Source organism: Apodemus sylvaticus, chromosome 6, assembly GCF_947179515.1.
Source record: "Apodemus sylvaticus chromosome 6, mApoSyl1.1, whole genome shotgun sequence".
NCBI lineage: Eukaryota > Metazoa > Chordata > Mammalia > Rodentia > Muridae > Apodemus > Apodemus sylvaticus.
The window spans coordinates 100,737,282-100,763,268 of record NC_067477.1 but is presented as its reverse complement, the minus strand read 5'-3'; the positions used below and the strand labels follow the sequence as shown (position 1 = coordinate 100,763,268).

Here is a 25,987-nt window from a genome sequence, read left to right as displayed (position 1 = left end):
CAATAAAATAGTTTAAGGAATTTGTATAGTTGAGAACAACTACAAGGTAAAGTATTCCTAACAGATGCTACTGTTGTTTAGATCATTTGCAGTGGGAAAAGAGGCCCAGAGCTCACCCATGGTGAGTTCAGTGGGAAACTCCAGCTGGCTCCCTTATCCTTCTTAGTTGACTTCTGCTGGATGTTTATAACTGCACAAACATGGTCGGGATCCCCAATAATGTGACACATTGATCTTCCAACTGGGCCACTCCAGTCATCTTGATGTTTTTAACACCCAATTTGATGTCTTCGTGTTTATCTGTTCTTTTGTCTGCTACTTGCTATTTGTTGTTTTACTTTTGCTTATTTCATATGTAATAAGCTCACTCATTCAAAACCCAAAGTATGGCTACCAGAGGTCATCTCCTGAGGGTGCAGAACAGGAAGTGACCCTCTGTGCTCAGGCTCTGAAAGTTTTGAGGGAATGTATTCAAACATGGTCACAATGTGAGGCACCAATTTCATCATAAAGACAGGGGTTGGCAATGGGAAAAGCACATGCAGAGCAGTCTTGTGACTAGATCAGTTAGCTTATGATTGTTCTCAGTGAATAGCTGACACTCTTTAGCCAAAGAATTCTTTTAAATGCATATTAAAGCATTTTAAGATAAAGAAATGGGAAGACAGATATGTGGGGGTCAGAGGATCTTTGTTGGACTCAGTTTATTCCTCCCACCTGGGGATCAAACTTAGGGTTGTTAGGTTTAGCAGCAAGCACCTTCACCCTGTGAGCTACTTCGCTGGCCCTATCAAAGGATTCTACAGTTAAACAGCTCAAGCCTGGTGAGGTGGCACACGCTTTTAATTGCAGTATTCAGGAATCTGAGGCAGATGGATATCTGAGTCCAAGGCCAGCCTGGTCTGAGTGGCAGACACTCTGGAATCAGTGATTTGCAGCATTTAACTGTTACAACAGCCAGCTGCAGTAGGCCCAGTCACAAGCCTTATTTTCTCAACGGAGGAACCAGAGGCAGGGGGCTAACTCTTCACTATGCAGCAGCATATCTTAGAACCAGCAGTGAAGCCCAAGCAGTCTAGCTTAGAAGTCTGTGTTCCACAGCGCCTCATCAAAGTTCACTGCCCCTTTGGGTGGGGGGACTGAGTGCCTTGTTAGATAAGATGCTGGAGCCACTCTCTGAATCCAGCTATTTCCTCAGCAGTTGTCTGCTGTGCGAAGCAGGTCAGACCTTTGGGGTTGAGTGTGCAGAGACTTTGTTCATGTTGAGGCAAAGCCTGTGTTCTCTTGTGTGCAGTTGCTGACTCTCAATTGTGCTGTTCTTGTTGGAGAGACAAGTGGATGTGTTTGAAATAAAAGCCATCTTTGTGGAGCTGTGTGGTATCAACACAGGCTAAAGCTTATCACACACTGAAGGACTTTGGGTCAGGATGACTTTGCCCACTTCTTGTGTGTGTGTGTGTGTGTGTGTGTGTGTGTGTGTATGTGTGTGTGTGTGTGCTGGGGATCACACCCACAGCCTCGAGCTTGCAGGTAAGTACTGTACCACTGAACTAAATTCCCAGCAAAGAGTGCTATGTTCTGATTGTGTCTCTTCCCTCAGATTTGTATGTTGAAATCCTATGCCTCAAGGGGATGGTATTAGAGGGAGGGGTCTTGGCGGGGTGGGGAGGCGGGGTGGGGGATGGGGGTTGCCAGTCAGCTTTCTGCAGCTGTGACTAAACACCTAAGAAAGCAACTTGAAAAGAGGACAGGTTTATACTGGTTCTTATTCTCAGAGGTGCTGGTCCACGGCGGCAAAGCTCTATGGTGGCAGAAACATGTAGCCCAGGAGGGGACATGTGCCTCGAGCTGTCAGGAAGAGTGAGATAGACAAAAGGAGAAAAAGAAGGTAGGGAAAGAGGAAGACGAGGGAGAACTTCCCTAGGCATGCCCCCAGTGATCTACCCCTCCAAGCTGGCTCCAACTTAAAAAAAGTCTTTACATTATTTATTTTGTGTCTGGGTGGGTGCACATGTGTCTGGAGGCCACAGAACAACTTGCCAGAATTATCTCTCTCCTTCACTATATGGGTCCTGGGACCAATCTTAGATCACTAGGCTGGGTGCAAGGGCTATTACCTGTTGGGCCCAGGCCCCAACTATTAAGAGCCTATTCAGCTAGCTAGTGATCAAATTGGAGCTATTACAATCCAATCACTTCTCAATATCACCATCAGCTGGGGATCAGTGTTCAACACATGAACAATTTTAGGAAGTGTGACAATTCAAGTTCAAACCACAGTGTGTGATGATAGGGTTGAGGGTGGGAATTACTATAAATATGATTTGTGGGCTTGTTGTCGTTGTTGTTATTTTGTTTGTTTTTAAGACAGGGTTTCTCTGTATAGCCCTGACTGTCCTAGAACTCACTCTGTAGAGTGAGTTCAGGCTGGCCTCAAACTCATAGAGATCTGACTGACTCTGCCTCCCATATGCTGGAATTAAAGGCATGTGCCACCACTGCCAGGCTGTGACTCGAGTTCTTTTTATTATTACTACTATTACTATTATTATTATTATTTGGTTTTCTTTCAAGACAGGGTTTCTCTGTATAGCCCTGGCTGTCCTGGAACTCACTCTGTAGATCAGGCTGGCCTCGAACTCAGAAATCTGCCTGCCTCTACCTCCCAATTGCTGGGATTAAAGGCGTGCACTACCACCGCCGGCGTGACTCGAGTTCTTATAAAGCAGGTTTTGGGAAGCTCACTGTCTTTTCTACCATGTGTCTTTCTTAGCAGTGAGAAAATGCCCATGAAGGAAGTCAGCCCCGACCAGAGCTGAGGGTACCCCAATCTTGGACTTACTTGCCTTCAGAATTCTGAGAAATTTCTGTTGTTTATAAGCTACCCAGTCTCAGGAGTTTTGTTACAGCAGTCAGAGTGCTTCATCTTATCAACGAGTGTTTACTGAAAGGGTCCTATATACCTGCACTGGCTCAGGCAGGGCTATACATACATCACTGCCTGAGGATCAGGAGGTGCTCAGAGAACTACAGTCCTTGATGTTAATCAGAGCTTTGCTTCAGAATATCCAATAATCCAAGGATGCTGAGGTCCCTAGTAGACTGTTGAGGCTGGGAAACACAGAGAGTCTAATATAGTATTTAATATTTAGTGACAAATACACAAGAGTAGACCCATTCTAGGATGAATAACGACTTGTGGGTTCTTTAAAAAGACAGTTTTTGGAGTTGGGAGAAATGGCTAAATGGTTAAGAACATTTACTGCTCTTCCAGAGGACTCAACTTTGGTCCCCAGCACCCTCACAACCACCTTCAGCTCCATGGGATCCAATGTATTTGGATGTAGGCACCTGCACTCCTGTCCAAATACATACTTACAATATTTAAGATAATAAAAACAAAATAAAATGAGTTTCATTAACTTCAAATGGACACCATCTTAAGGGAACTATAGTCCCCATTGAAAAAAAGCCAAGTTTAAAAACAACAGCATTATAGCCGGCTCAATACTATCAAAGTTGCAGGATATTTTAAATAATTGCACATTTTGCTCATAAAAACAGACCAGTCAGAGAATAAAAAAACCCAATCTGATATTAATGGCGTTTATACAGTACAGGAAAATGAGCAAAATATTTAACAGCTGAGTCTTGACAAGCTGGTAGAACTTGGGTATCAGGGTATGGGAGGTCTTCTGAAGTCCAGGGCAGCAAAGCTTCAAATACAGAATGCCACCAAGGGCTCAAACATCCAGGGGCTACAGGAAACACAACTGAACTGAAGCAAAATGGCCTTGGATCTTTAACTCCAACATTAGAAAAGGAACACATCAACAAACCATCTAATATCCTTGCTTCACTTTTTCTTTTAAAATGTTTGTGTATTTACTTGTCTGTGGACATGAACCTGCCACCAAGGGCACACGGAGGCCAAGAACAGTTGGCGGAAGCTTGTTCTCTACTTCTGTCATGGGAGTTCCAAGGACTCAGGTCATCGGGCTTGGTGGCAAGCACCATTACCTTCTGTCTAGGGTGGCCTTGAACTCACTATATAGATATTACCTTCAACACCTCATCCTTTCATCCTCTCTGAAGTGCTGAGACCAGATGCACACACGATCATGCCCAGCCTATTTTAATTCTTCCCTTTTTAATACCACAGATGCCAAGGCTTAGACCTTCAATATGGGAACCAGAGGCAGAAATAGGCTACAAGGTGGCTATGAAGACAGAATTGAACTAATAAAAAGAGCATAGTGAGACACTGAATTGAGGAAGCTGGTTATAGACGTAGGAAGTCATGGTAGGTAGCAATTGAGGTGATAGGTAGATCACAACTAGGGTCTGGAGGACAGAGAATTTTCTAGTTTTGAAGATGTAAAATGACTTTTGATTGAGTTGAGGTATTACATGCTACGTTTTGAGATTTCAACCCTTATAAACTTATTTTGTTTAACCCAGGCTGGCCTTGGTAATTCTCCAGTCTCAGCCTTTCAGACACTAGCATTTTAGGTGGGGGGTCACTACACCTAACTTGGGAACTGGCAATTCCCCAGTTTAATTTGGAAGAACACAAGCGTTAAGAGGGTACTCTGTCTCAATCGCTTAGGTCAAAAATTCTTGAGGACATCTATGGGTGCTCCCAGAGAAAGACCAGTCATCCCAGAAAGGAGTTGAGGCAGCTGTTTGATCTTTAAGGGGCTGACAGAGACCTGCAACTGAAGCACGGGGGTGGTCTGAGTGGTGTCTACGTGGCACCATCTTAAGAACTGGGAGTTCAGCGCATGTGCCAACACTACTTTGATGGAGAAGCAGCACAGAAAAGTCCTGTAGCAGATCTGCCTTGCTCAGAAAGAAAAGGCCTCCACAAGGACAAGCCTTTGCAAAACCAGCAGGAACTAGTGAGCCATGGCCCAAGAAGAAAGCACTGGACCTTGCCGAGAGGACTTGAGGGAACCTGACTTTGAGTGTAAGTGCCTATCAAAGATTCTCGACTGGAGCTAGGGTTTGATAGTGGTTTCACATGACTTTGGAGAAAGCATTACTTAACCATTCTCTCTTTCCCAGATTCGTCTTTTCATGTGTTTGGAAGAGGATACAGAGAAGGACTGGAGAGGGTCCTCTCTAGCAGACAGCCTCTGCTGTTATAAAGTCATCCCAAGTCCTCAGATGTGGACAGCAGAGGCAGCCTGGACTAAAGGAACAGTACAATTTACAAACTTTCTAAAAATGACAAGTGGTTATAACTGTCACATTCTAGTCTCAAACGATATCAGGTTCAAACTCACTTCCCCATCTCATGCTTTCTCGTACGATTTTTCTTTTCATTTTCGCTTTTTCCAACCCCAGAGCCACTGCATGCCTCTTCGGACCCGCTCTGCTTGTCTCTAGTGTCTCCGCCCTCCGGCGTCCAAGTGAGCGCTCACTTCCGGAGCCAGGAAGTGCGTCATCAGCTCGCGCCAGTTCCTGCACGCTGTGCCGGCTCGCCTGAAGTTTGAGTCCTGGAGTATTCCGGAGGTCCGGCGTTCTGTGACTGCGTGCCGGGCTCCGGCTGCTCCGCGCTGCGATGCAGGTCTCCAGCCTCAACGAAGTGAAGATTTACAGCCTCAGCTGCGGCAAGTCTCTTCCCGAGGTGAGCTCTCATCCCCTCGCCGCTCCTCCCATCGCCCTAATGACATGTATCTCTAGCTTACCATTGACTGATTGTGGTGGCTGGTTTTATGTCAACTTAACACAAGCTAGAATTAACCGAAAGGAGGGAACCTCAATTGAGAAAATGCCTTCATAAGATATAGCTGTAGGACCCTTTCCTAATTAATGATCGATGGGGAAGGGCTCAGCCCATGGTCTGGGGTGGCATTCCCGGGCTGATGGCCCTGGGTTCTTTATGGAAGCAGGCCGAGCAAGCCAGTAAACAGTACTGCTCCAAGGCCTTTGCATAAGCACCTGCCTCCAGGTTCTTGCCCTGTTTGAGTTTCTGTCCTGAATTCCCTCAGTGATGGACTGTAATGTTCAACTGAAGTAAACTCTTTCCTCCCCAAGATGCGTTTGGTCTTGGTATTTTATCACAGCATAAAAATCCTAAGACAACACCTTTGTTTTGCCTGTATTAAGTTCATGTGTAAGAACATGTTGACTGTCTTGAAACATTTTTGCCTGAAATACAGTCAGAGCAATACAGTCACAGACTGTAAGGCAACTAGCTCCCTTACTGCTAGAGAGGAGGAAAACTGTGGCTAACCCCTACTCTCTTTAAAGTATCATCCCGTTCCAAATGCAGGCTGACTTGGTGTATACTTAGGGTCTGGAGAGGTGAGTCCGTGTGTCTAGAGACTTCTCAAGATTATTTTGCCATGACTAGTAGGAATAGTACATTGACTTTTCCCTTTTAGAAATGAAATTTTTCCGTTTTTGAGGGGTGTTTAACCTCAAATTTGACATTTTAAGCTGGACAACTCTTTGTTGCTGGTGTTGTTTTATATGTTTGCCAGCATCCCTGGTCCATGCCTACAAGATACTAGGATTGCACTTACCGATTCTGAAGACAAACTAAAACTTAAAGCTATAAGCCCTCTGGGAAGCACAATTGTCCCAGTAGAGACCCATCCACTCAGTGTCCCAATAACTGACAAGTGCTTTTGTTGCTGTTCATTCAGCTGTTGCCTGTAGAAGAAAATCAGCTTTCAGTGAATGTGCTGGTAAAAACCACTTCTTATCCAGGGTTATTAAGCCAGTCATAGGTTTGTTCCTATTCTTTGTAAGAAATGCATTTGTTTGGCAAAGAGACACATTAATATTCTCAGTGCTTGGGGCACTGAGACAGGATAATTGTGAGCTTGTGTTAGCCTGGGCTATGGAATGTGACTCAGTTTCAACATAGGAACATGTACACACACTGGGAGCACTCACTCCCCCATAGGAATTAAAACCCATAATTTTGAGTGTTTGCATTCTCTTAGCTTAGTGGATTAATTTTATGTTTTTTTTAAGTGCTTTGCAAAATGGGTGTTTTAATAATTGTTTAGTGTGTGTGTGTATGTGATACACACACACACACACACATATATATACACTATAAAATATATATATATATTTTAGTCCAGAATATGAGGGCTGGAGGGGTGGCTCAGCACTAAGAGCACTGGCTGCTCTTCCAGAGGTCTTGAGTTCAATTCCTAGCAACTACATGGTGGCTCACAACCATCTATAATGGGATCTGATGCTTCTTGAATATCTAAAGACAGTGTACTCACATATATAAATAAATAAATAAATAAATAAATAAATAAATAAGTCTTTTTTTTTTTTTTTTTTTTTTTTTTTTTTTTTTTTTAAGCTGGGACGATGGCTCAGTGGTTAAGAGCACTTTCTGTTCTTCAGATTCTGAGTTCAATTCCCAGCAACCACATGGTGGCTCACAACTTATCTGTAATGGGATCTGATGCCCTCTTCTGGCATGCAGGCATGCATGCAGACAGAGCACTTATATACATTAAGAAAAGAAAATAAGTAAAAATCCAGAATCTATGTTATCATGGTGTTTAGATTATATAATAGTCCCACTTTCCATTTTATTATTTGCTGTAAGCTTGCGTTTACTAAAATGAACATTATTTTACAAGTAGGAGATAATTTAAGTGTTTTAAAGCCACTGTCTGTTCTCTTGTAGTGGCTTTCTGACAGGAAGAAGAGAGCACTGCAGAAGAAGAATGTCGGTGAGTCTGCAGGGCGCTCCAGCTTGTCAGCTGCCTGTGAGAGGGAGTGTCCTCAGCTCTCTGCCTCTCTTACTTGGCAAATAAGCTTTTTGCCTTCTCTCTTTGGCATTGTTGGTTCCTGTCCTCCTGGTGGTGTGGTATCTCTCTTTCAAGTTAACAAGGCGGCCTCTTCCTCTTTAATGGATGGCAGCAAGGCTCCTGGGTCAGAGGCACAGACTTCAGTACTCACGACATGGCACTATGACAGGAATATCAACAGGCTTATCTCAGTTGCCCCTGGAGTCCCTTCAGCGTAGCTCCGATGAGGCCTGTACACAGTGGGTCTGCGTTTCAGGGAGGAACTCAGAGGTGGGTAGCCTACTGCTTTGGTAGGCTGAACCACAGACCTGCCCTTCTGTGACCTCATTTGTCAAGATTCTCACTTGCAAACAACCCTGAGACATGGCTCGGGTAAAAGTGGTCAGACTCTTGCAGGACTGCCACACTGAGCAAGATGGTCCAAGGAGGACCATATTTCAAAACAGTTCCTTAACTGCTTTGTTCCTAGTGTGTCAGAACTTTTATCTGTCAGTTGAATCTCTCTGTTTTGCAATAGAGAGACAGTAAACATTTTCTTTATAAACAGAAGAACTTTGTGTGTAAAATGTCTGGATGTAAACGATGAGGTCTGTTTGTAACTCACTTGCCTTTGGTGATTTTATTCTCATTAAACGATTTCTAGTTCATGTTGCTGTGAAAGGGGGCTTGCCTTCCCATAGATTTCAGATTTTAGCTGAGTCTCTAAAAATGGAGCGCTAGGAGGGTTTGGGCTGTGAGATTGAGATCTTTTGGCAAGCTTCTTGGAAAAATGGGCAGTATATAGTACTAAAGTCAGGTGGAAATGAGATTTCTAACTCAGGAGGAAACAAATGCTGCTCGGAGCTTACAGACTGGGATTTTATCTGCTCCCCTTCCAGGGCGCTCATGTGTAACAAAATGGATTCAGGTTATTTATGGGAAGAAAGTGTTTTCTGGCCTACTCAGGACTAATAGGCGTCTAGCAATTCAGCTGGTTTGATTTTTCTTTTCTTTTTTGTTCTTTGTGGTGCCAGGAATTGAACCCAGGGCCTCACACATGCTAAGCACTGAGCCACACCCATAGGCCTTCTTCTAATCTTAATAAATATTTGGGTTTTATACACAAGGCATAAATATATCATAGATAAGCTGTGTTCGCAGTAGTGACCAGTCAGAACCCTTACCCTGGTAGAAAAAAAAATTTTTTGAGAGTAGGTGTTGTGCTGTGGTCCACAGAGACTGCACTAGGTCTTTCTCTAGCCTGGGCCCTCTTGGCCACAGAGGCAGAGCTAACAAGCAAACAAGTCAGCTCTACGCTAATTTCTTAGGTAAGCCTAAGATTTTGGAGACTTATGCCTAGAAATATTTAGGTGAAAACACTGCTTATTGTTGAGCAGTGACTAATGGTGCGTTTGTGTTCCTCCTAGACCCAGGTTTTTAAACTCTTTCTGATTATCATGTGGACTTTTTCTTTTCAGCTTAAGAAGATATTCTTTCTTTTTAAAAAGTGAGGAAAAGAAGTCAGTCTTCCATTACCGTAGCAGAGTACCTGAGTAACTCAAAAGGAGGAATGGATGTTTTGTTTTGCCTCATGGTTTTGGAGGGTTTTGTCTGTGTACAGCTGGTTTTGTTGCTTTGGGGCCTGTGGTGAGGCAGCATGTGGTAGTAGGACCTCATGGTAGAAGAGGCTGTTCACTGTTTAGCATCTAGGAAACAAGAGGAGATAGGGCAAATGAATATCCTATAGTCACCTTTGAGGGTATGACTTCAGTGGCTAAGACCTCACTACCCCTTCCCCCAGAAGTTTTACTACCTCTCAATTAAAATATGAGCTCAGGAACCAGACCTTTGGACACTTGGGTCCTTGGGGGAATTCAGATCCAAGCTGTTGTGAACAACTGGTAGGAGCTAAGAGGAAAGCCATGTGGGCTGTATTGGGATTGTTCTCTGGGTTGGGAGCCGCTGGGTCATGTGCTACTGCCTGTGTAGCTGTGTCCGTCCAGCATGCTCTGTCCTCTTCCTCTGATGCCCGTGCTGAACCAGTTTCCATCCTATCTCCTTCTCTCTTTGTAGATGTTCGTAGGAGAATTGAACTTATTCAGGACTTTGAAATGCCTACTGTTTGTACTACAATCAAAGTGTCAAAAGACGGACAGTATATTTTAGCAACTGGTAAGCATCTCTGTGGTTAGGATTTGTGTGTGTTCCATAGCAGGAAGTGCTCTAGGAGGAAAAGTTCACCCCCTTTGTTTACCTCAGTGTTTCATTATAAACATTTTCAAACATACAGAAATACTCAGAAGAATTTAATGAGCACTCATTTCTCTGTGACCTAGATTCTGCATTGAATAGTTTACTGTGTTTATCCATCCATATCTTTTTAAAATGAATTTTCAGAGTAGGTCACAGGTAACAGCCTTTAATTTTATTTTTAATATTTGGCCTTAGTCTGCATCCTAGACTGCCCTCAGAATCCTCATGCTTCTACTTCTTGGGGCTGAGATTACAGTCATGTGCATCCAGGCCAGATTTTGCTCTACTCCATTTTAACGGCTTCATATATCCCCAGCCAATCCCTTTGTGCTGTATTGATGGCTGTCTTAGTACCAATACTATCCATATCTCTCAGCCTGTATTTTTTTAAAGAATTATTATTTTTATTTTTTATATATGAGTATAGCAGTGTTGTGTAAGTGCAATGTATGCCTTATGCCCAGAAAGCCAAAAGAGGGCTTTGGATCCCAGGAACTAGAGTTACACACAGTTGTAAGCCACCATGTGGGTGCTGGAAACCAAACTCTGGTCCTTTGGAAAAGCAGCTAATCTCTTAATAGTGATTCCTTCAGCCTCTGATTTTATTTTGAGAAACTGAGAAAGAGGGTTGAGAAGACCTGAGATGTTTGGGCACAGTTATTGAGGGCTAGAAAGAACCTTTAGTTCAGGTCTTCTAATCCAGAGATGCTAAATGTCCCGTGCTCTAGGGATAGATCAAGTGTGGGGATTTTGTTATTTTTGTTTTAAACAGATTCACACTGTGCAGCTCTGGCTGTCCAAGAACTGGTTATGTAGACCAGGATAGCCTCAAACTCTCAGAGATCCCCTTGCTTTTGCCTCCCAAGTGCCTAAATTAAAAGTGCATCACCAGGCTGGAGAATGGCTCAGTGGTTAAGAGCACTGACTGCTCTTCCAGGGGTCCTGAGTCCAATTCTCAGCAACCACATGGTGGCTCACAACCATCTGTAATGGGGTCTGATGCCCTCTTCTGGAGTCTGAAGACAGCTACAGTGTACTACTCATATATGTAAAATAAGTAATTCTTAGAAAAAAGAAAGTGCATCACCATGCCTGGCAAGAGATGTCTAATGTTAAATTACACTTTCTTTTATGAAATCATTCTCTACTCTTGACAAGATTAATTGCTTTCTTACTTAGAATTCTTGGATTTTATTCTTTTTGTTGTTGTGGGGTTTTTGTTTGATCTTGTTTGTTTGTTTGTTTGTTTGTTTGTTTTTTGAGATATGGTTTCTCTGTGTACCCTGGCTGTCCTGGAACTTACTGTTTAGACCAGGCTGGCCTCATACTCAGCAATTTGTCTGCCTCTGCCTCTGGAGTACTGGGATTAAAGCTGTGTGCCACCACCTCTGTTAGGTTTTATTTTTACCTTAAAAAAACTTTTCATCAATTATATATGAACATTGAGTCTCAGAACTGACGTTTTGATTGTAATTGTTTTTATCGTTTAAATATCTCTGTACAGTTAGTGGCTGTTATGGGGCAGTGTGGTTGGGTGCAGGGTCCTCTTGTTTACCCTACCTTGGGCCTTTTCCTTGGAACTCCTAGTAGTGGATTTAGGATCTGCCTGCTGTATGCTTAGGGCAGTAGAGCTAGTCCTTTCATCTCTGGCTTCTGCCACCTTGTCACTGCTCTAGGACTTGTGGTTGAAAACAAGTTGGATAAAATTTGTCCCTGGAGGTGTTTCAGTCAAGATTACCCACGGGAATCAGACCAGGGTGTGTGCAAACCGTGATCGGTCACGGAGTTAAACAGCCTCTTGGGTTCTTGTGGGAGCATTCAATTTAGAGTCAGGCCAGATTCACACGCTCCTTTCCTTCTCTTCAGTGCTGGGGACCAAACCCCGTGCTTTGAGAGTGCTGTGCTCTAGTGACTGAGCAGTGTCTCAGCTGCAACTCCGTCCTCAGTGACCTCGTTACACTTTACTGATACGTAGGCATGGATATGGAAACAGGTGCTGATTTTATCCAAATGTATGTTTTTGCCACATTTCTTTTTCCTGAGAGTCAAGATAATGCAAATGAACTTTGTAGACAATGCAGAAATAAAAGGAAAAACAAACTCAAATTAAAAGCCAAGGCCCTGTATATTTTAGTAGTTTTTCCTAAGGCCCATCACACAGATAGCATCCAGCAGTGGGTTCAAAGTCTGCATGCTTTTCTGCTCTGGGAGGACTTGCTGTCCTGTTGCTTTGAGGCGCAGGATGTCTTCTCTAGCCTCAGCCTCCTAGTGCTGGGGTTATAGGCATGCATTACTGTACTGGCTGGTTTTGTGTGTCAACTTGACACAGGCTGGGGTTATCACAGAGAAAGAAGCCTTCCTTGAGGAAATGCCTCCACAAGATCTAGCTGTAAGGCATTTTCTCAGTTAGTGATCAAGGGAGGAGGGCCTAGCCCCTTGTGGGTGGTGCCCCTGTGCTGGTAGTCTTAGGTTCTATAAGAGAGCAAGCTGAGCAAGCCAGGGGAAGCAAGCCAGTAAGTGATATCCCTCCATGGCCTCTGCATCAGCTCCTGCTTCCTGACCTGCTTGAGTCCCAGTCCTGACTTCCTTTGGTGATGAACAGCAGCATGAAAATGTAAGCGGAATAAACCCTTTCCTCCCCAACTTGCTTCTCGGTCATGATGTTTGTGCAGGAATAGAAACCCTGACTGAGACAATTACTATCTTAAGTATATTTTTTTGGTTTTTAACTTTTCTTTTTTTTTTATGAAATCCTAGGTTTTGATTCATGCTAGAAAACTATTTCCTTTTGTTTGGTTGGTTTTTTATAATGTCTTTTTAGTTTTTAAAAAGTGATCTTTATTTTTCCTCACTGCAAGCATTTATATGGAATACAAACATTATAGAAGACTATGAACGTTTAAAATGTGAGCATCCCCAGAGCGTTGCTGTGTCTGCACCTACTCTGCCCACGGTCCCTATGCAGCTGCTTTTAGCGTCATAGAATTGGGATCTTATGCACTGTGCTGCAGTCTTTGAACTCACTTCCCTTATCATTCTGGGGGCTGCTGAGGTGGCTCTCCAGGTGAAGGTGCTTGCTGAGAAGCCTGAGTTCAATCCCTGGACTCCAACGTGGTAGAAAGAGAACCAGCTGCACAGCACACATTGAGAGCCTGTTACTGGTGCTACAGCTCTGCTCATCCTGTGTACTGCGTGTTTCCTGGTGGGGGTTACTACCATTTATTTAAGCTGGGCCCGATCAGCGGAGCCTGTTTTCTTTTAATCCTTGGCCATGTGTGACACAAGGTGCAGCGAACATTCTTCCTGTAGCTGCTGTGCTTGTGGCTGGGTTTCTATAGTCTACAAGGGGTGTAAGTTTAATACAGTTTCACGGTGAATTTCTGTCACATACCTTACATGTATTGGACATTATCAAGGAAGTCCAGTCTGGTTAGTGAATTAATAATTAATTTACTAATCAATAATTAGTAAATGAATAATTTTTTAACCCTTTCACTGACACAAATATTAAGAATCTTTTTTTGTCTTGTCAAGCTGTTTGATTGTTTCTGTCTTCTTTTACTGGATTACTATGAATTTTCTAAAGTATTTATATTTCATTCTCTATGGCTCTTTGATTTGGGGATAACTATCTTACCTCAGGACAGAAAGGACACAAAGCAGCCAGGCAGTGGTGGCGCACACCTGTAATCCCAGCACTCTGGGAGGCAGAGGCAGGCAGATTTCTGAGTTCGAGGCCAGCTTGGTCTAGAGTGAGTTCCAGGACAGCCAGGGCTATACAGAGAAACCCTGTCTCAACCCCCCCCCCCAAAAAAAAAAGAAAGGACACAAAGCAGTTGTTTAGGGTGTGACTATGCAAATTGTAGCCTTTGGTTTTACTTCATGCTAATTTTATTTATTTATTTTATTATTCTTTTTAGGAACATATAAGCCTCGGGTCCGGTGTTATGACACCTATCAGTTATCCCTAAAGTTTGAAAGGTGCTTGGATTCTGAAGGTAAAAGGCCAACTCAGAGCTCATAAATAGCTTTTCATAATTGTCCATTGCGCTGTCCTTTAAAATGGGAGTGGGTTGTGCAGGTTTTGGTTGCTGTAGCTTAAGTAGTTTAATATGGTGCTGCACTTAACAGGCTGCAAGCTGCACTGGCCACACTCAGGGCTGTGCACAGGGCGTTGGCCAGGTGGGCTCTTACCTTCAAGGCTGGTCTAGAGTAGGCTTCTAGCCTCACAGAGGTTATGGCTGTGGGACTGGAAGGTGGTGTCTCCTTTCTTCCTGGGTCTCAGCTGGACTCCATTTGCTTTATTAGGCTGCCAGCATTTTCTTTGCTTTTTTCTTTTGTTTTTAAATCTTATATGTATGGGTATTTTCCCTACAGATTTATCTGTGTACCATACATGAGCCAAATACCACACTAGGCCAGTGGGCATCTGATCCACTCAGACTGGAGTTACAGATAGTGAGCTGCATGTGGGTGCTGGGACTCAAACCTGGGAGTTCTGGAAGAACAACACATACTTTTAACCACTGAGTCCTATCTTCAGCTCTTAGAGACCTCTTTTAAGAGATTCATATGACTAGACAAATCTTCCCCTTTGTCATACTGTAAACATAACACTGTAAATGCACTCAGGGAGCAGTGCATCAATAACTCACAGGCTCCACCCATGATCTCACCAGCGTGTATGGTACCCTGTAAAGGTCACAGGGGTCATATCCAGAATTCTGTCTAATATAGGCAGCAAGTTAAAATGGCAAAGTTCAGCTTTTATCGGTTAGCCCAGTGTTTGAGGAACAGTAGGAAAGAAGTAAAGGGGATGTAGTGCTGTGTAGAATTACTGGCATAGCCTCCTAGTCTCACCCTTGCTTCTAGAGAACATAGAAACTCCGATACCATTAATAATTGCTCCTTTTCTCTGTTTTTGTGTAGAGGTAAACTTTGTATCGGCGAAGAGTTAGTTACTGTTGCCTTTTTCTTTCTTTCTGTTTGAGACAGGATTTCTCTTTGCACTCATGGCTGGTTCAGAACTCATTGTCTGACCAGACTGGCCCCAAGCTCACAGAGGTCTTCCTTCCTGTCTCCCAAGTGCTGGCCTGGGGCCCCATCTTAAAGCAGCATATTAAAGGCTACTCTTTAGTTTATATCTGAAAATATTAAAAACTACTAAGACTATCTCAGCAAAACTATGGCAAAAACTTTTAGGAATCATTCTAATTTACTTTTATTCTGTAAAAACAAAAATCTAGACGAAAGTAAGACTTTTTATTTAGTGGGAATGTTCTTCCTGTTGTATGGAGAGGTAGGATAAACACAGCATTTGTATATTATTATTCACCAGTTAAGACCAATTAGAATCCTCACATAAAATTTGTGGTTTTGTTAGAATACTGGTTGATAATTGCGTTTTTTTTTTCCTATTATTTTTCAGTTGTCACCTTTGAGATCTTATCAGATGACTATTCAAAGGTATGTTTTGTAGCATTGGCTTGTACTTGCTGTGCTCAAGAATTGAGTTAGGAGAAGTTACTTTTTAAGAATATGTTTACTGGGCTGGAGAGATGGCTCAGAGGTTAAGAGCACTGACTGCTCTTCTGAAGGTCCTGAGTTCAAATCCCAGCAACCACATGGTGGCTCACAACCATCTGTAAAGAGATTTGGTGCCCTTTTCTGATGTGCCTGAAGACAGCTACAGTGTATTTAGATATAATAATAAATCTTCTTTAAAACATATATATGTATATATATTTACTTTTTATTTTTATTTATATGCATATGTGTCTGTGACAGTGAGTGCCATGTGTGTGCAGTTGCCCGTGGAGGCCAGAAGGGGGCATCAGTCCCCAGATGATTGTGAGTTGCTGATCTGAACCCAGGTCCTCTGAAAGAGCAGCAAATGCTCTTAACTGCTGAACTGTCTCCCCAGCTCTGGAACTTATTTTACTAATAAATATTTTTATGATATTCCCAGTGTTAAATTAAAAATCACTGTAATAATAGGTAATACATATTACCTGTCAACTTTTAGCCAGATACATGTATGATATGCAGTATCTTTAAAAAAAAAAAAAAAAACCACTGGGAGCGAGCTTTTGGTCAACCTAATGTCAAGTTGGTTCTCAGTGTGGTCCGACCTCACCTTTAAGGGATTGGTAGCAGTCAGCCTTTGTTAGGTACCTTCCGGTCTCGGGTCTCCATCTGTGGTTCTGATTATTGATGTCAGCCTATGCATGTTTGCCTTCATCTCCTTATTTATACAAGATAAGGAAGCCAACAGCCTGTTCATTTCTTGTAACTCAGGGAGAGGTTGTAGCATGCGGTGGAGCAGGTCTGAGCACAACTGAATAGACTTTTCTTAATTGTTAGGGAAGCCCTTTCTCAACTTAAGATGGGAATGATGGAAAGTGTGTCATTATTCACCCTAAGTATTCACCAGCTAAAAGGATTTCAACAAACAAACGTTCACATGCATTTTGGAAGCAAGTTGAGCTTCGTAGCTAACGTGGCTTTCCTTTCTGGCTTCAGTTCCTCCAACTGTGAGGCACAGATTGTCCTCGTAGCTGTCATAGCTCTTTATCTAGGATTTTGGTATGGTGATTTTATAGCTTACTTTTTCTAGTATTGACAGATTTGCATTTAAATACTATGCTAGCTTTCATAAGCTCCTTTGTCATATGCTAAATGTGCACATGTGTACACATCTGTATATTTGTACAGAGTGAGCAGGGGGAGAGATGAGAGTTTTTCTTGCCTGGGTAGTTTTAATGATGATGAAAGTTAAGCGAACAAACTTTGATTGTTTCCTTTTCAGATTGTCTTCTTACATAACGACAGATATATTGAATTTCACTCACAATCAGGCTTTTACTACAAAACCAGAATTCCCAAGTTCGGCCGAGACTTCTCTTACCACTATCCATCCTGTGACTTGTACTTCGTAGGTGCAAGGTACTGGTCAGATTATTTTAATTTTCTCTTTTCCAACTCCCACACAGGCGACTTCTCTTAGATTACTTGTAGACTTTACTAAGTGTCCTTAATAGAGAAAGTGATGTGTCATTACTATGAAAGGGAATCAATCTTAGAAAAAAGGATTAACATTACACACACACACACACACACACACAGTCACCACCACCACCACCACCACCACCACCACCACCAAGATGTGGCAAATTCTGAACATAGTGTATGTATTTAGAGTAAGTTTTAATCAGCTTTTCAAAGAGGTGACAGCCTGTGAGGGAGAGCTGGGCATGCGCCTCTGAAGTTTATTCTCACCCCCAGGACGATGCTTGTAGCTCTCCACATTCTCTTTGTTTCTTGCAGCTCTGAAGTTTATAGATTAAACCTAGAACAAGGGCGGTACCTGAATCCTCTCCAGACGGACGCAGCGTGAGTACTCCTGTTCACTGCTGCACACATTTTGCCCAGGAGATGGAGCCAGAGGCTCTAGTTGTTATCAAATGACCTAGCTGCATTAAACCGGCATCCTGGACCATCTTTAAAAGAATGTCGTTAACTAAAGCTCTTATCAGAAATGAAGGTGTTGTCCAGTTTCTTTTCTTTTCCTAACATCATCACCATCTGGCCCTATGATTTCTTAAAAGTTTAAGTTCTTATATAAAAAGACTTGTAATTTAATCCCAGCACAAAGGAGGCAGAATTGGGTGGATCTCTGAGTTCAAGACCAGCCCGATCTACACAGCAAGTTTCAGGCCAGCCAGGGCTATAGAGAGAGACCAGGCCAACCAGGATTTTATACAGAGACCCTGTCTTAAAACTGCAACAACAAAACTTCTAACCAACTTTTAAAAATTCAAGTTTATTATTTTTACTTTTATTATTAAGTTTTCATCCATGATTTGTTTTCTGTTACTTTTTTCTTGTGAATTCCTTTTTAAGACAGGGTCTTTACCGTGTAGCTCTTGCTGTTCTGTATAACTCCCTGTGTAGATCAGCTTGGTCTTGATTGCCAAGAGATCTGCCTGAGTCTCCCTCCCAAGTGCTGCGCTTAAAAGTGTGCACTGCTACACTCAATTTGTGGGAATCTTTAAAATTTTATTCTTGATTAGTAGACATTTCAATTTTTAGGTGCTTTTTTTGCACATATTCTAAGCTACCTTTTCTTTTAAAAAAGCTTTTTGGCAATTATATTGCTTTATACTTGCTCTTTTGCGTTTATTTTGCTTTCTGTTTCCTCTTGAGACAGTGGTTCCATGTACCCTGTGTGCCTGGCATTTAACATAGCCCAGCCGGCCTCCGGCTGCAGCAGTCCTCCTGTCTCTTGTCTCTTCAGCACTGAGATGACAGACATTGCCACCATTCTCAGCTACACTTTGATTCAAACAGAAGTTCTTCAGGAGTGACCCTGCTATCTCCCCCCTTATAATGATGACTAGCAGATGCGCAGAAGCACGGCTCACTCCCCCATGCTGAGGGTCGTGCAGCCCTCTACTTGTGTCAGCTGACAGTGGTGGCAGGGCTGGTGCTGTCCCCACTCACAGAGGGCAGCTGCATTGGGGTCGGTGGCTTGCCCAGGGCCCTGCAGCTAGGCGGGCATGGAAGCTGCACTGCTGCCCATCTGCACATACAGAGCTTACGAGCTCGCCTCAGCTCTGCCAGAGGACTCTGAAAGGAGAGCATGGAATGGTAAAAACCCCGAAAATACTTTATGTTTAAAAACTTGTAACTTCCACCCAATTCTGCCTCCTGAGTGCTGGGATTAAATTATAAGTCTTTTTATATAAGCACTTAAACTTTTAAGAAATACATTATTATGTAATGAAAAATTACCTGCTCTTCAGCTGTTTAATTTCCTGTTCATAACCTCTGTTATTTATTACATATCCTTTATACTCTGGACTGGAGCATTTTGTTCTTTGGTTTAATCTTCACAGTAACCCATTGAGGTAGGTCAAAATTCACTCCCGAGAGGAAGAAAATGAGGCTTTGTTTGCACATGCAGGTCTTGAGATTGCTGTAGTGATAGCCTGTGTTCTTAAGAATGCTGCCTTGCCTTGGGAGAACACAGAAGGGCCTTTCTTCTCATGGTGGGATAGTATTTCAGGTATGGGGTCTGGTGACTGAGCCGTGTCTTTAGCTCATCCATGTCTCCATGTATTTCATTTGTGGATGAGAGCATGCCTGTTTCTGTCCACAGGATTTGGATGCGCTATAGACTTCGCGTGTTCACTGAGTGCTTCTTGCCGGGAACTAAACACTCCTAATACTTTTCCTGTGCTTGTGTTACTGTTTAGGGAGAACAATGTTTGTGACATAAATGCTGTGCATGGTTTGTTCGCCACAGGAACGATAGAGGTTAGTGCGTGCTCCATTGAAACACGTTCCATTAGTTTACAGGTTCAGTTTTTCTGTAGAATGTCTTTTTCTTTCTGCGTTTATTTAGTGTGTGTGCATTCCACACTTGCCACTGTGCTTAAGTGGAGATAAGACGACGATGATGACTTATTGTAGTTGATTCAGTTCTTCTGCATTAGCCCCGGGGATTGAACTCAGATTGTTATCAGGCTTAGCCGCAGCCGCCTTGCCCACAAAGGTATTTTTCATTTCAAAAAAGATTTTCTGGGGTCTGGAGAGATGACTCAGTAGTTACAAGTGTATGATTGCTCTTGTAGAGGACCTGAATTTGGTGTCTACCACCCAGGTAGAGCAGCTCACAACAGCCTATGACCTGAGCTATGGGGGACATGCATACCCTATATATATAGACTCATACCTATATATAGACATATATGTGTATCTAATTAAAAATGGAGACCTGTCTAGCATTGTGTGACCTAGGTTTGGTTCTTAAACCAGTGTCTAAATCCATGAGCCAATCAGATAAATTAATCAGTCAAACCGATTAATTAATCAATCTTTAGCTTTTAATTTATTTAAGAAAATTACACCTTTAGACATGTTGAAAATAGTTCAGCGATAGCATCCCACACATTCCTTTTTGAAATAAAAATGTTATTTTCTAAAAAGTTTTCTGAGCCATTTGAAAGTAAGTCATGATCATTATGACATTTCATGCCTAAATATTTGAAATATAATTTTAAAAAGCAAGGACTCAAGCTGAGGATGGTAGACCATCATCCTTGGACACTTGGTAGTAAGGGTTAGAAAGTTAGAAGCTAAAGGCTACCCTCGTCTATACAGCGAGTGCAAGCTGATCTTGGCTGTAAAAGTCTTTGTCTCAAAAAGCCAAAAAATAAGCTAGGTGTGGTGAAGCATGCCTTTAATCCCAGTTGGAGAGGCAGAAGCAGACAGATCTCTGGAGTTTGAGGCCAACCGTGTGTACAGAATTGAATTCCAGGACAGACAATGCTACACAGAGAAACCCTGAATACAAACAAACAAATAAAACCTCCCAAAACTAAAAAAAAAAATAAAAGTAGTACAGATTAAAGCAAAGATTTATCTAATGGCCTTAACTACTCCAGAGCCTGACACAGGAGGATCACGTGGGCCCAGGAAGTCAGGGTTAGCCTGGACGACTGTGAGGTTCTTATTCAAACAAACTGACAACTGATAAAGACCTTTTCCATAAAATATAAACGTTATTGTTCCTTCCTCCCGTAGGAGCCAACTCAAGGGTTATGAGTCTAGTTGGGCCTTTTTCCCATTTACTATGAAGTAAATCACTTTGTGGTGAAATACCTGTCACTGCCAGGATCACAGGTTAAAAGCTAAGCTTGGATTCTGCATGGAACTGGTGGGAGTAAATCTTATTTTTGGTAAATGTTTACAAGTTTTCTAGTTACGTTCTACTTAAATGTTTTTTTTTCCTCTGTTCAGGGTCGAGTGGAATGCTGGGATCCAAGAGTAAGAAAAAGGGTCGGCGTGTTAGATTGTGCATTAAACAGTGTCACCGCAGATTCAGAGTGAGTAGCAATCAGTTTGTAGTATAACTGTCAGTCAACCTTCTGATTTAAGTCAGTGTGTCAGTATGAAATTAATTGCCAGAGGATAAACTCTTTCTGACTCACATCTTAAACTGGTGTCTGGTGGGCAAGCTAGGGAGATTCCTCTCCCCGGTACTGCTCAGAGCAGCGTGGTTTTTTTAGTTTTCAGTCCTGCAGGATTGGTGACTAGGCAGGGCCTGTTACTCTTAGCAGGCGAGAAGGTGTGCTTTGAATGCTATGGTGAAGGAAGCAAGGGATGACTCCTTTTTTCTTGTTCTTATTAGTCTAATTCCTACACTTAAAACATTTAAAGAGTAGGACATACTTGGAGAGAAAAAACATGTTACACAGGTAGCAGCTTGAATCAAGTAAGAAGGCATCTTTGACATCCACTCACCAGTGTGGGCTGGCGCAGGTTGGCACCACTGCCCAGGTGCTGGCTGTAGGCAGATCACCCTCAGGCAGCCTTTGCTCCAGGCTTATCTGTTGCAGTCAGTTCAGAAAAGCCTTTCTCTGGGCACTGCTTCTCCATCACATCCTCCTGTACCATCCCTTGATGTCATGTGGGAGGGTGAAGGTCTGATGGTGACAGGCTACAGTGACACCAAGGACTCTTTAAATTATTGCGAAGTTTTGTATGATTTCCTTTAGGGTGGGAATGCATAGCACCTTTGAAAAGATGTTATGTGGAGCATCTTTGATTATAAAAAGTTAGGAATGACTCAGCTGACGCAGCTCAGTAGGAGAGAACCTGTGGCGTGTGCAAGAATGCAGGGTCAGTCCTGGGCATCACAGGAGCAATGCAGCTCAGCAGGAGGGAGCCTGTGGAGTGTGCAAGGCTGCAGGGTCAGTCCTCGGCATCACAGGAGCAAGCAATCCAGTGTGAATCAAACCAAGAACGGCAGAGTTAGAAAGATGCATCTTCTAATATATAAATCTTACTCTGTGTTAAGTACACTTGTGTGTTTGTTCCTTTTAAACTGCTACATTTAAAGTGACAATAGAAACGATCATTTTTCTTGATTACTATTTGGGTTTATTTTAAAATGATAATCAACTTCACTAATCATGACATAGTATAGAGAATATTAAGCAATTTTAAGCCAGGAAGTTCACTCCCACGTAGAATAAACTAATGCAAAAATGCATATTAAGGGTTTTTTGTATAAGGTGTGTGCCTGTGCATGAGTGCAGGTGCCTAAAAGGCCAGAGCAGGGCACTGCATCCCCTAGAGGCAGAGCTTGAGTTACAGGCCGTTGTGAGCAGCCTGTGCGGGTGCTGCGAGGCAAATTCCACTCCCCTCCGAGCAGCGTGCTCTCCCTCAGCTGGCCACTTGCCATATTGTTTTAACCCATCAGTGTTAAAAAAAAAAAGAGAGAATCAGAAAAATTAGTATATTTAGGAAATATACTAAGAAAACAATACTTAGAAAACCCTATTATGTTAAATATTTACAAATTCTCTAGGAAGCAGATTTGTCTTAAGCATTGATTTGTCTTTGAATTATGTCGAGATGTGTGTTCTGAGTTCACTGTGCCCTTATCACAGCCTGGCTTTGTTTCTCTTTGTTGTTGTTTCTTGTTATTTTTCTTTTTGTGAAAGTCTCACTCCAGCCCTGCTTGGCCTAGAACTCTGTGTACACTGTGCGGGCCTCAAATCACAAAGATCTACCTGCCTCTGCCTTCTGAGTGCTTGGATCAAAGGTGTGTGCCTGATGACTTGAGTTCAGTGTCAAGAACCCCCAGAGGTGGAAGGAGAGAACCAGCTTCACAGAGATGTCCTCTGATCTCTGGGTGCACTCCTGTGTGTGCTCACACAATTCTCTCTCTCTTTTTAAAGATTTATTTATTTATTTTATGTATATAAGTACACTGTAGCTGTCTTCAGACACATCAGAAGGGGGCATCAGATCCCATTACAGATGGTTGTGATCCACCATGTGGTTGCTGGGAATTGAATTCAGGACTCCTGGAACAGCAGTCAGTGCTCTTAATTGCTGAGCCATCTCTCCAGCCCATTTTGTTTTGTTTTAAAGCAAACAGATGTGTAGGAGTCTCTGATAATATATCTTAAGGTAACTATAGGAGATGTGATACTACACAATCTAAGGAAAAGTATGGAACAAAGCCATCTTAACTTTGGTCTTTAGAAATAATGGGAGTACTTTTTTTTCTCTTCATGATTTTTTTGAGACAGTGTTTGTGTGTATCCTTGGCTGTTCTTGAACTCACTGTGTAGACTAGGCTGGCCTTGAGCTGGGAGATCGCCTGCTTCTGCCTGCCCAGTGCTGGGATTAAAGGTGTGTACCACCATACATATATGGTTGAAATACTGGAGTTTTGTTTTTTTTTTTTAAATGAAAATTGATTAACATTTTGTATTGAATTTTTTTTGTTGTTGTTCTTTAGAGTTAAGGGATTTTTCAGCTGTTGTGATAAAATATTTTGAAAATAATTATATTTAGTATAACAAAAGACACTAAGCAGTTTCTGAAACAGAAAGAGCAGTAGAGGCCCACCAGTTATGTAGCACAATTTGGCCAACCAGAGCCTCCAGGAGCATATCCAGTGTTTGCAGGTCAGTGATTACTTCCCAAGCATCTAGATCCCAAGTTTCTAGGGTTTGTGCTAAGTTGTTTTACAGAAACTAATATAAATATAAGTGTCCACCATCTTATTGAGTTAGCACTGTCTCCCTGTCCTCAGCTGAGGCTCTTTCCTAGTAGGTCCTCACCGATCTTTCCTCCTCCTCCTCTCTTTTCAGTTTATTACATTTGTTTGTTTGTTTGTTTGTTTGTTTGATTGATTGATTGATTGATTGTCATGGGTGGAGCACACCCATGCAACTTCATGTATGTAGAGGTCAGAGGACAGCACTTTTTTCCTTCTACCTGTGGGTCCAGTTGTCAGGTTGAGAGCAGGTGCCTCAGGGTTGGCCCCACTGAGCCCTCTCTCTAGGCCCAGTTTTTTTTTTTTTTTTTTTTGAACGAGGCTCTCCCCTGTCCATGTGGGCTGTAACTCCTGGGTCTAAGGGAGTCTCCTGAGTATCTGGTAGACACACAGACACCCCTCCCAGTTTATTGTTATTAGAAAGAACAGAGGTAGCAGTTAACTAAAGTTACCTGACTGCTTAACAGGTAGTGATTCTTTTCCCTTTTTATATTAAAACATAAACTTGGCTATGCAGTGGTGTCACACACCTTTAATCCCAGCACTCGAGAGGCAGGCAGATTTCTGAGTTCAAGGCCAGCCTGGTCTACAGAGTGAGTTCCAGGATAGCCAGGACTACACAGAGAAACCTTGTTTTGAAAAACCACAAAACAAACCATAAACTTCAGGTTGCCCTCAAACTCACTGGGTGGCCAAGAATGGCCTTGAACTCCTAATGCTTTTCCTCCCAAATGCTGGGATTACACCACCCCATCCCTACCTTATAAAAGGACAATGACCATGTGTGTTTATTGTCATGGGAAAAGCATCTAGAGGCTTTACAAAATGTTAAAAATTGTTGGTTCTTTACTTCTGCTGATTCAGTTTCAAGTGATCTTTTTTTGCGGGGAGTGGGGGGGTGGCTAGGGGGTAGGGGGGTTGGGGGGGTTCGAGACAGGGTTTCTCTGTGTATCCCTGGCTGTCATGGAACTCACTCTGTAGACTAGGCTGGCCTTGAACTCAGAAATCTGCCTGCCTCTGCCTCCCAAGTGCTGGGATTAAAGGCACGCGCCGCTGCCGCCCGCCACCACCACCACCACCACCCCACCCCCCCCATCCCTCCCCACCCCCGCTCAAGTGATCTTATTGTATATATTTTTAATAAATGAGTACGCTATAGTTGTTTCTAGACACACCAGAAGAGGGCATCAGATACCTTTACAGATGGTTGTGAATCACCATATGGTTGCTGGGAACTGAACTCAGAACCTTTGGAAGAGCAGTCAATGCTCTTAACCACTGAGCCATCTCTCTAGTTACATTTTATTTTATTTCATTTTTTATTTTTTGTTTTTGTTCTCGAGAAAGGGTTTTTCTGTATAGCCCTGACTGTCCTGGAACTCAGTCTATAGACCAGGCTGGCCTCGAACTCAGAAATCCGCCTGCCTCTGCCTCCCAAGTGCTGGGATTAAAGGCATATACCACCACTGCCTGGCGTATTTTATTTTATTTATTTATTTATTTTTATTTTTATTTTATTTATTTATTTATTTATTTTTTTTTTTTGAGACAGGGTTTCTCTGTATAGCCCTGGCTGTCCTGGAACTCACTCTGTAGACCAGGCTAGCCTCGAACTCAGAAATCCGCCTGCCTCTGCCTCCCAGAGTGCTGGGATTACAGGCGTGAGCCACCACCGCCCGGCTTTTATTTTATTTTTTTAAGATTTATTTAGTTTTAATGACATGTATCTGTTTGTATCTGTACATAGTGCTGGTACCCATGAAGCCCAGAAGAGGGTGTTGCATCTTCTGAAACTATAGAGTTATGGATGGGTTCTGGGAAATCAAACCCTGCTCCTCTTAAAGAGCAGCCAGTGTTCTTAACTTCTGAGCCATCTCCCTAGCCCCCTTTTTTCTTTTTAATTTAGCTTTATGCTTTTCCAAGCTTTACAAACCTTGTAGCCTGTCACTTGTGTTGGTTAGTAAATTCTAGAAGGCAGAGAAGTTAGAAGTACTGGATAGAGCAGGCTCCCATTTTTTTCCATGATTGTCTGCCCGAGGAAGTCAGCAGAGTCGCCTGGAAACCAGGGAGAAGTAATAGAGTTACATGAGCTGATTAAGAAATAAATGTGTAAAGTCAGTGAATTTGGTATCTATTAGCAATTCCCCAGTAGGAGGAGGCAGTAGAAAAGCTCTCATAGCATAAACTACAATTATTGAAGGAATCATTTACCTGTCTGAAGAAAGTGATAAAATTGCATTATGAAACCTCGGAGGAGTAGGAAAATAATTCTGTATGAAAAGTTATTCTAAAGTTCATGCTAAAGAGTAGGTGATAGGCTCTGAGGAGCAGCAGCTCAGTGCAGCTCCAGGCTAAGGCTGTAGGTGGCAGGAAAGGCTTAATA

At 42.6% G+C, this 25,987-nt stretch overlaps 1 protein-coding gene across 1 annotated transcript in view; it reads left to right on the top strand.

Annotated features, from left to right (window-relative positions):
• The first annotated feature begins 5,442 nt into the window (after positions 1–5,442).
• Positions 5,443–25,987, top strand: part of Nol10 (nucleolar protein 10) — an 84,998-nt gene continuing 64,453 nt past the window's right edge. Inside the window, exons 1-9 of the mRNA XM_052186064.1 lie at positions 5,443–5,632; positions 7,670–7,715; positions 9,846–9,944; positions 13,946–14,023; positions 15,454–15,491; positions 16,834–16,970; positions 17,352–17,417; positions 19,283–19,343; positions 20,829–20,914. Of these exons, the coding sequence (XP_052042024.1) occupies positions 5,567–5,632; positions 7,670–7,715; positions 9,846–9,944; positions 13,946–14,023; positions 15,454–15,491; positions 16,834–16,970; positions 17,352–17,417; positions 19,283–19,343; positions 20,829–20,914 (677 nt within the window). The 5' untranslated portion in view covers positions 5,443–5,566. The remainder of the gene's footprint in view (positions 5,633–7,669; positions 7,716–9,845; positions 9,945–13,945; positions 14,024–15,453; positions 15,492–16,833; positions 16,971–17,351; positions 17,418–19,282; positions 19,344–20,828; positions 20,915–25,987) is intronic.